This window comes from Pundamilia nyererei, unplaced genomic scaffold (genome assembly GCF_000239375.1).
Source record: "Pundamilia nyererei isolate P.nyererei 1_Seehausen unplaced genomic scaffold, PunNye1.0 scaffold00007, whole genome shotgun sequence".
Taxonomy (NCBI): Eukaryota; Metazoa; Chordata; class Actinopteri; order Cichliformes; family Cichlidae; genus Pundamilia; species Pundamilia nyererei.
This window is the reverse complement of record NW_005187408.1, coordinates 1,037,187-1,048,368: the sequence shown is the minus strand read 5'-3', so window position 1 is coordinate 1,048,368 and position 11,182 is coordinate 1,037,187. Positions and strand designations below refer to the sequence as shown.

The 11,182-nt window shown below is 42.9% G+C and overlaps 1 protein-coding gene across 1 annotated transcript in view; it reads right to left on the bottom strand.

Annotated features, from left to right (window-relative positions):
• dap (death-associated protein) overlaps positions 1–8,038 on the bottom strand; it is a 10,453-nt gene extending 2,415 nt beyond the window's left edge. Inside the window, exons 1-3 of the mRNA XM_005722462.1 lie at positions 7,820–8,038; positions 6,839–6,935; positions 1,074–1,116 (exon numbers count right to left, since the gene is read on the bottom strand). Of these exons, the coding sequence (XP_005722519.1) occupies positions 1,074–1,116; positions 6,839–6,935; positions 7,820–7,874 (195 nt within the window). The 5' untranslated portion in view covers positions 7,875–8,038. The remainder of the gene's footprint in view (positions 1–1,073; positions 1,117–6,838; positions 6,936–7,819) is intronic.
• Positions 8,039–11,182: the final 3,144 nt, after the last annotated feature.

Genomic DNA, 11,182 nt, shown 5'->3' with positions numbered 1-11,182 from the left:
GGGGGTGTACAGAAAAAGACTTTGTGGTGTGATCTGATTACAGGTAAGGAGAAGAAACAAAGTCTGAAAAAAACTTACTCTGGGCGTTTAATAATTGCTCGACCTGTAATGGTATTTCTTCCTTTTTTTCTACTTTCTTCTTCAGCTAGTCTTTCTTTAGATGCTTTACTTCCTGGTAATAGTTCTATTATAAAAAAAAAATGCATTTTAGAAACACATTCAGCTACTGAATGAAAAATTGAAGGTACATAGCCAGAAGGCATATTTTTTTGTAGGCTAAAAAAAGGGGGGGGAGGGGGAAACTCCCTGGAGACCACACACACACACTGAAGTGTTTCACTTAACTCTTAAAAGGCTTTTCTGAGGCTTTGTGCACTGCTAGCCTCTGGGCTTGATGGCAGTGATAGGGGCAAATGGGAAGGCTAGAGGAGGATCGGGGGATAAATGGGATGCCTGCCACCTTCTGATATCACTGCAATCTTCCGCAAACAATCTGCCTGGTCTGACACACACACACAAAGCGGGGAACGAAGCCATCCAGCCAGTCAAGGACACTTTTCACACAGACACACGCACACATACAGTCAAAAGAATTAAACACAAACAGCTATTCACAGCCTTCACCTGCTTTTCAAAGCAGCAGGTCAAGGCTGTAAAAGCCTAAACAGACTCTGGCACTGATGCAGTTAAAGCCATATGTGGTTAATACCCAGCATTTTGCAGTAAAGTGAACTACTAGTCAATGTGCAGCTTGCAATTTCCAGTTTTGATTGGGAGTGTGTCAGAGAAGCAGCTTCAACTCTGTGGTCTTTTTTGCAGAAGGTTTTGGTGCTGCACGGTGGCACCGCATTTTATTAAACCAGATTCATAAATTACAGATAAGCCACTTTTCCCTCATCTCATTTGGCACCAGTATTTTCTCGATTTTCTTTCCCTCCCCTGCTTTTTCTCCCATCTCTCTGTCTTGTTCTGCTGAGCCTCTATGGTCCCTGTAGAACCCCTGTCCCAGATATAAACCACATTATAATGCTTATTTCAACACCACTGGTGGTCTGTATTAATGTGTGTCTTACCTTTGTAACCACTCCAGACACAATCACAGGGGCCCTCGGTGGACTTTAAAGAAAAAAACATAAAGGAGACAGAAAAGAGAAATTAGAAAGGATTTTTTTTTTAAACAGGTCAATAGCACAGCTGTCTGCATATAGTTTATGCCAACATTTACATAAGTTTGCCTACATCAGATAAATAAGGAACATCCCAAAGGTGCCAAAAACCTACAACACCTACCCACCCACTTACCTACCTACACACACACACACACACACACACACACATACTACACACCCCGGATGGACCTGCCAGCAGCTTAAATAGCTCCCATTCATTCTGGCCAAACACTGAGGCTCACAGCTTCTAATGGAAAGGAAGAGGGGAAGGGAGGAGGGAGTAAGAAAACTAAACCCCTGAAAGAGAAAGAGAGCTAAAGTGAAGCCTGGTGATGAAGATGAAGAAAAAAGATTTAGGGAGGAGGAGAAAAAGGAGAACAGAGAAAAGTGAGGACAGGGGGGAAAGAAAGGCGATGAGGGGTAAAGTACTGTAGAAGGAGGAGGAGAAAGAGGACAGAGAGACCCAGGGAGTGAAATACCTATATAATAACAAACTGTTGGAGGAGAGTAAAAGAGGATGAAGGAGAGAGGCAGGCGAGCGCTCACTCAGACATGGAGGGAAGGGATGGAGGCAGAGAAAAAGATGAGGAGGAGGAATGCGGAACCCGAGGTAAGTATCGACCTTGACATGACAAACGAGTGCCGTCTAATTTTACGGCATAGTCACCCCTCCGGCTAAAAGTGCAGTCAAGTTAGCCACCTTCAAAACTCCACTTAAGGACATTAACTATAGCAGCAAGCATGTCCAGCTTACAGCTTACCTCATTACCGGCCTAATTTAGATTGAAAAAAGATGAAAAGTTTTGGACACACACTTCAAACTGCAGCCTCAGCAGTCAAAATACAAACATTTTCAACCCATCTGCTCCTTTCTATTTAAAATTGGTTTTTTTTTTATGATTCGCGCACAACTTTTCCAATTAACAGTTGCAGATTTCCAACACATCTGTGAAACATCGGATTTACCGATCTACATCTAGGCACTCATCTTAATGAGAAAATTCACACCTCGGTATTACATTAACGCCTAGATACGTCGAATATCATTGATTACGCCATGCTAGCCACTTGTCAAAAAGCGAGGTTGAGAGGTTCTCTATTAGCAATTCAATTAACTGAAAACGTAGCACATTAGCACCGCAAGTGTTCCTTATTCTAATCAACACCAAGTTAGTTAGGTTTTTTTAAGGCTAGCTGGGGAGCAGGTGGAGGGTAAATCAGCAAGTGAAGATGAAAAAGTGCTTTTCAGAAGATCATCTCAAACAGTTTATCCTGGATGTTAACTCTATTTATAGACGTAGAAATAAAAACATGTAACATATGCACAGGAGTTGTTTTAGCCCTTCTGGCTCATCTGAAGCGACAGTCAGATGCAACACTTGGGTTGACGTGAATAGCAATGCTCAGTTGGATATGTATTCATATAGTGACACAGTGTGGACTCATGCTGAGCTGTCTCTATTGTACTGAGTGTCCCTCTCCAATGTGCACTTTGAGGTGAAATCCTGAAATATTATACAACAGACAATAAAGTGAGGGATATTAAAAAAAAATAGATTTAAGAGAAAGGTCAGTGCATAGAATTAAGGATATTGTTTCAAAGGGTGTCTCTTGCTCCTGGCATCAGGGCATCATAACAACAGAGAGCAGACAGATAAGACATGTCTAGACAAACTGGGAGTGGTGGTGGGGGGTTAAGCTGTAAAACAGTCAAGCATTTGGCTCCTTCAGGTCTTAAGAGTTTTGTTTTTGATCGGACTCAAAGAAAAATAAGCTTTTTGCTCAACTGGCTAAACACACAAAACTTTGTTTTTTTTCTCCTTGGGAGTACGCTCACGTCTGGAATGTGGCTTTTTTCCTAGATCCTTGGCCAATATGTTGCTACCAGAACAGTTTAAATCCACCTCGGCACTCGTTTTCTGGTGATGGGACATGTTTTACCAAACGATATTCTTTCATTTGATGACGGCGGAGGTCTTCTCCAGTCTGGTGACTGTTAAGGCAACACCGTACAAGTCAGATTACTTCAGCTTTTTTGTTTTGTTTTGTGGACCAACTCAAAGAGGCTTTAGCCAAATTCAAAGATAATTCATTAAAATTGTTAATATTGGTTTGATTTTCTCATGCACAATGTATATTTTAATCAAATGGTCATAAATAACAGGCAATGCAGACTCATCGCCTTTCCTGTAAGTGCGCCAACTGTGCTTACATCCGAAGTCATGCAACCCACCCAAATGTCAATTCCAAGTCGGGAAAAACCACGATCAAACCACGCGCTGACCCTTGGTGCCCTGTGAAGGGGAGTGTTGCCATTCTGGAAGAGACTACTCCCTTCCAGATAGACATGTTGCATCAGAGCATAAAGGTGATCACAGGCAACAGCTCTGTATTGATTTTAAGCAACTCTCCCCTCTAATGGAACAAGCAGACCTAAACCGTGCCAACAAATGCCTCTCCCAGCCTCGGATCTCCTCACTGCAGGGCCAAGGGTTCCGATTTTCCCTGTAATTTGCAAGCTGTCTGCAGCCACTGCATAATCACCAGCTGCAGACAAACACTAATGACAGGTTTTAGTCACACTTGATAAACAGATAACAGTCATTCAGTTTAAGACTTATTAATCAGAGATTAGTAAAACCACACCATGGCAAGCCCCGAATCCTTGATCTAGATACCGCACAAAAGCATTATCCTTCAGATTAGACTACTGACACCTTTGTAATCTACTCTATCTGCACGGGGAAGAGGAACGATAGGAGGGCAGAGAGAAGGAGAAATCAAAAGTGACAAAGACCTCTTTTTTGGTTTTCTGTGCGCAGGAGGAATGTGGCTGCGTTCACAGGCAGAATGAGTCTGCAGGGGGCAGTAGAGAGCTGCGTGGGATCTTGGGGAGGCTTAGTGCCAGGAGAGGGGAAGAGTTAGAGGAAATAGAGAGAGGAACAGGGGAGGAAAAGAGTGACGGAGAGTCAGAAATCTCAACTGTTAAGTCAAATGTGCAATAATCCATCTGCGTGATGTTTTTCTTTAACCTTTTTATTTTTTAAGCATTAAAGCCACTGCTACTTCTACCCCACCCATTTCTCTCTCTGCTTCAGCAGAGCAGGAAGTTTGTTGCCGTGGGCGAGGTGCTGGTTGCCATAGAAACTAATGCCTGTTGCCCATCTTCCCTCCTCTTCCCCCTTATCTCCCTCTCTCTCCTCTCAACTTTTCACCATGAGCTGTCAACCTACTGCACGTCTCACCACAGCTCCTGCATACAGTGTATGTGTGCAGCGACTGAGTCGATCTTTTTCCGAGTCTCTGGAACATATCCCCCTCTCACCACAACCTGTAGTGCAGCCGACGCAAAGCCGATCACCTGGCATGTAGTTTATAGACATTCAGCTGAGAGTCCCATCCAAAAGATGTGCAAGAAGTTCGTAACGCACCAAGTGGCACTTTTTCCACCCCTATTAAACTTCTCTGCTTCTCTTACTCTTGTAATGTACATCACACTGTACCTGAATGTTTTACATAGTGGTTCCTGATGGCTTACGAGAACAACTTTCACACGATTATGGAGCAGGAAGCTCCAGCTCGGAGGCCAACTTTTGCTTCCCCTTTCTGGCCTTTTTCCACTCGTTCCACCCCTTCTCCATCTCTTACCTGTCCTTTTTCCTATCTTCATGCTGCCACAGCACCCCTTACCATACAATAATAATCCCCTCCTATCCTAATCCTCTCCTCTCCATAATCCCAGCCACCTATTTCTTTCCTTGCTTCATCTGTCCATCTCAGCTAGATTGGGAGAGGCAGGTGTTCCCCCGACTAAAACGCTCCACTGGCTGCAACTAATACAAAATTTACCCAGTAGCCACCTGCTAGACGTCCATCAGCGTGACACAAAGAGGGACCGACAGAAGTGCGTGTGACCGAGAGCTGCACTGATTGTATTTAGTGAGTGCACTTACTCTGCCTCTCTTTTTGTAGATGTGCTGACAGGTAATCTTTAGATCACAACGAAGAACGTGCACCTGCACTTAAAAAAGACGAGAGCGGGCAGGGCAGGGTGAAGAAAATGCTCCATTTTCCTAATTAGTGCAAAAAGATGTGATCTTTCTACACTGTAAGCTCTGCAGGCAAATTCCAGATATTTGCCTGCAGATTCCAGATATTGTTGTTTGTGTATTTCTAACTGTGCAAGTCCTAAAGTCATGATGCGATGCAAGGAGATGATGCAAATAGGACTGGATAAAGAATCGTAAAGGATCCTTTGCACTGCACCGGTGACAAGCAGTTTGTTTTTATATACTCTCAAACAACATGACAAACTAAGGAAGTACATAGTTGTTAGGCTGGAATAGCGCCGATCACCATCTACAACATGTATAAAGCGCAGTCCGCATGCGTTTTTGTACTTGCGATAAATACTTGGCCTCAATTTTTAAACTTTAATGCCCTCTCTATTATTACCATCTGTCATCTTGGCAGAAAAGAGAAGACGGCAACAGGAAATGACTTACTGGTGCTGACAGGCTTGATGCTAGTCCTCCTTTGAATTACAGGAAACGACTCAACCAACCAGCTTTGCCGATGAAGACCATGCAATATGTCATTTAGTGTGCGTACGTGTGGAAAGTTGTGCACAGAAAATTTCCTGACAGTTGGCAATGTTCTTGAACCCTGCTCACTGCTGTGCACTGCCTGTCACTTCCCATTTACCACCTCTTATTAACACACACACGCACACACACAGATATGTGGTGAGAATATGCCACCTGTGCTGATACGCACACAGCTGACGCACCCTTGTGAATATTGAGGAGATGTAGGAGAGTGTACAAGCACAGATTCAAAGACAGACACACGCAGCTACCCGGAAAATAAGGAGCAACTTGCAACGACGCCGTTGCAGAGCGGAGAGACCTCAGCACAAGCAATGCAATTCAAGCAACAAAAGACGAACATGCTAATGCGGAGACGGAACAATTATTGTCTCTCGCAAACAGAGCCAGCGTGATGTAAAACATTAAAACCGTGCCTGTTTATGGCAAAACAATAGCGACTGCTGAATAGGCTGTTCGAGTTAATGCTGTAATTATGCAGTAATTATGTTGTTTACTGAATTAGCTGGCGACAACACATGAAAAGTCTGCCGCGGAACTGCCTACAGTACAGCCTTACGGAAAAGCGAAAGCCGCTAAATGCCTTGGTTGGCAATTTGCAGAGCGTGTTTGTGATTAGCAATTTACAAATCACCACAGTTAAAGGCTGCACACAGACTAACAGATATGTGTGTACTTAGGTTTTATTAAAAAAAACACATGATATGACAAAGCCTTTCACCACTGAAACACTGCACGTTAGTTTCATCTTGAATCCCCGTGCAGCCCTTTAGTGTCTTATCATGCACTTTCATCTTTCATTTTGCCTGCACAATGCTTAGTTTTTGCATATCTGTGCAGTCATTTCATCTCTGTATTTGTTTTGCCTGCCGCTTTGATAGTTATGCGTCACTGTGGCTACGTCGCACATATCTTCTGCCATTTCCGTCTCTTTGTAGGTCTTTTGTGGTGGTTTCGATGGTCCTTTGATTGACTTTCTGTGGTTTACAGTCACCTCAAGAGATCCCTCTACCCGAGCGATGGCTCGACTGCTCGGGTCCTTCTCTAAAGCGAGCGCGTTACCTGCTGCTGATGTACTCCTCGCTGTCATCTTTCTGCGGTGGTTCTGGAGCAGGAGTTGGCTGGTGCTTCTGCACTATCCTCATACCGCCTGCCTTTACTGGAGCACACCCACACACAGAGAGACAGAACACATATGCAGTGATTTGCCAGATCAGCTGAAAGAATTTGTCCAAGGTCTCACTATCAAAACAGGAAATTTAAATAGATTAAAAAAAGCCACTTTAGTTGTGTTTGGAGAGTTAGGTGACTTGGGCCTTTTGACTTATTAGCCAGCGTTTGAAGAAGCAAAAATAAATGAATTTTAAGAATTTTGTTTAATGCTGACAAATCATGTCTGTGACTTGCACAGTGGTCGGTTGTAGCAGTTGCTGGACGACTGTTCTGTGGTTGTCCTTGATCTCGGACAGCCTCACACACTACAAGTTAATGAGTGTGTTGTGAGCTTCCCGCTGATAGCAGGTTGGGTGCGAGGTGCACTGGTTATCTTACTGTGTTATCAGTCCTGCAGCTGCTGTGGCCCACTGCCCTGCCTGCTACTGCTTATGTCCACGTACACCTTTTCCCGTTTCTGTGCAGCCTACATGGCTGAAGCCTCGAGCCCATGGCCTCCACGTCACCGCCCGCCATTGAGCAGCTATTAGCGGCAACAATGAAACTAAAACCTTTCTAAAGGGCCGGCGATCTTCACCAATCGCTACAATGTCAGCAATGTGATGTTGCAAGAGCCCACGCAAATCAGGAAGTAGGGGAATGTGCGAAAGACAATTACGGCAAATTATTCTAAACGCAATCTGGACACCACAGACGATTTATAGTCTAAGGCATCTGCCAGTGTAAGGGTTGCATAAGTATTAATCATCACCATCATGTGATCTTTTCTCTCCTTTTTTTTGATCTGAGACATTGCACAAACAAAAGGCCTTCAGATTCATAACAGGCTTAAAAAAACCCACCCCCAGCACCACAGCACAGGAGCTTTACCTGCAGGGAGATGACCGCCTTTGGTTTCGATTTTCTCCTTCGGCGGCGATGACATGCTGCCTGCTCAGATGTGGGGGTCTGCTGCGGAAACCGAGCTGAGCCTCAATTTTAAAGCTGTTCCCGCTTTATTCTGCCTGAAAATGTGGACTACACTCAAGTCTGGATCGTCAACGTGGCTTTTTCCTGAGCATTGTTTGGAAGAGATGCGTGGTGACGTCGTGCGGAGCCGTAAAAAGCGCGGTGACGTCAGTCGTAAAAATCTCAACTAAGGTATTCGGGTTGTTAAAAGATTTACCAGCTTATTATTATTATTATTATTATTATTATTATTATTATTATTATTTCCGGTAATGTATGTCTGATTTATTTGAGCAATAAATGCCAGTTACGAAAGCAGAGCTATCAGTAAAGTACCGCACATCATCAGGAAGGTCTTTGTGAGTAAACATGACATAGATCTAATTGAGCTCATGATTTAATCTCTGCCCTCATTACTGCGCAAATGTTGTAAAAGCAGTAAGCGTCCAGGCTACACAAATAAATGAAACAACATGAGTATCTATAGTAGATCTCCACCTACACAGCCTCTAATGCAGTGTAAGCAGTCATCGTCTATAATGAAGCAGCCTGTTTTCATTTCTCACCAATAAACTGTGATGCTGAAGCAACGATCAGCGTGCAACTGCTTCAGCTTGTATGTCTGCCTGCATGTTTGTTAGCGGCCGAGCGTCCGCAGTTTCTATGATATCAGATTTTTGTGACGGTGGATACCAAAAACAGCTTGAGCTGTTTGGTCAACGTGAAGTTGAATGTCACACCAAATGTGAAAAATCAGTAAAAACGTTACATTACCCACAACACTTTATGTCTTAAAACTTCACAACAGTGCCAAGGCTTTTTCCAGTACAACACCCTACAATGTCACAATGATGCCATAAAATTTATCAAAATCCCACATGGCAATAATATATCTTAAAATCTTACAGCTTATAGAAATGAAAGATTTCAGCCAGGCCTGCTCCAGTCATATGGGTAAAGATTTAAAAAAAAAATACACAATTTTATTATGTAAAGCTTCAAGGTCATAGGCCAAAGGTCAGAAATCAGGGTGATGTTATAAAAGGCAGCTGACGTCAGCATGTTGTAATAAAAATGTCATAAAACATCAACGTTTTAGTATAACCCTTGCCCTTTTTGGGGGGTGGGGTGTATGCAGAGTAGAATTAAGGTTTTCATTCAGTTGTCTGTTGTATAACGGAGTAAATACTAAAACATAATAAAATAAAATAAATCAAGGAGGAAAGTTGCAAATATCCATCTGTTTCTGGTTTGTGGTGTTTGGGTGGTTGCCCATCTGTTAATTTACAGTCATCGTGAAATTATAAGCATCAAGGTTAAAATAAAAATAAATAAATACAGCATTGTGGATTGTGGGATTTATCTGAGAAGTGATGAGTTCAGTAAATGCAACTGAATTTTACATGCAAATTCACATGATTACAGTGTGGGTGTGAGAGGGAGAGAGAGAGGGAGTGGTCACAGTGATGCATGCAGGCCAATCATCAAGCTAATGGCATAATTGCCGTGTCAAGTGGCAGCTGTGTTCTTCATTCAGACCATCAGAAATGCGTTCACCGCACACTCTTTCCATACATACTCATGAATTCAAATGAGTCTCAAAAGTGTACACACCCACATACTGAATGCAAATACAATCATACATATCACACACCTGTTTTTCACATATTTTTGATGGCAACTGGTATTGCTGCACGTAGACACACACACACAGCTGATGAGCAATGGGTGTTGGCAGAGGAGAGATGGTTAGCATCACATTTGTCCTCAAAGTGGGATGCAACTCCTGCCAGGACATTAGTCCCCAAGGAAGCTGTTGACAACCAGTCAACAGGCCAGCAGTTCACTCGCAGGTTCACTCGCAGGTCAGGACTCACAGGTCTGCTGATAAAATGATGAACTGTGATGTGTAATTTACATGTTTTGGCTGTAAATCAAGAAAACTCATTCTGACTGACAAAAACAGCCAGCGAGACAATTTGTAGGATTTCATTTCCCACATTTGACCAATGGATAGAAATTTGCCTAATTATTTCAGAAAAGTTGCACTACAAATATCTGATAATCTTTTAAAGCAAAGATGTTTTAAGTTAGTACAAAACTGTCATACACACCAAAATACTAGTTTCTAGTTTACTTACATGTTAGAAATACACTGCTCAAAATAATAAAGGAACACTTTTAATCACATCAATTAAACTTCTATATTGATCTGCCCAGTTAAGTAGCAGTGGGGGCTTTTAATCAGTTTAGCTACTTTGGTGTCTGATAGTGTTCCACTCATGCATTTTTCTATTCAGGCATGCCTTTACTGCATTGCAGAACTGTTTGGGATTGTTGTCACAATGAAAAATTAAGGGATTGTCACATGTTTTGTCAATCACATGTTTTACAAATGTGCATAGAAACTGTTGTACCTCAAAAAAGAATAAACATTTCAGTCCCCATGCAGCTCTTCTCTGTTCATTGGAGCAGATACATCTGCTTCACGCAGGTCGAAGATCTAAGAACATCTTCAGACCTAAGATTATTCCATCTGCCATTCACTGTCAGGAAACATTCCCAGATGTAATTGAGGATTTGGTGCTTGCTATTTAAATGCAGCTTACAGTGCTTGCAGTGATAGAAGCAAGTGAAAGTCATCTTTATATCATGCTTACTTCCAGCTCTAAGTGCAGGCCAGTGCCTTACGTGTGTGAGTCTGAGCACATGAGGTTTTGCTTTTCACTGCACACGTGCACAAACGTATGAGTGTGCGTACATATGTGACCACTAGATGGAAGAATGCAGCTTTACATCATCAGAGTAGTGTCTCCAGTGAAGTATGTGGGAGTTTGTGTCCTGCAGGATTTATCATCACTGTCATTCTAAGCTCAGGCTGTGATGCCCCAGAAAAACTGAAGAGTCACTGCACAACTCTAAAGGAAAAGACAAATAGAGAGCTCCACGCCCAGCTCATTTTTTCCTCCCTCTCACACTTGTGTGACACTCTCCCTCCACCCTTCTTTCTGTTCCTTGCCTTTTTCTCTGACTTTACATACGACTGAGAGCTAGGGAGAGCTTTCATTACTTAGGTGAAAATACATGGCATGCATTCAAATTGCCATAGGTGAAATCCTCTTCAGAAGTCAGTGATCTCAAACACCTGCCCGTGGCTGATATCAGTGTGTGTGTGTGTGTGTTTCCTGGGCCTTTGAGAGGAGAACTCTCAGTGATGCTGTACAGAGAGACAGAATGAGGACGTCACAGGTGAGTGAATTTGTTCAACCTGACAGGGGTATACAC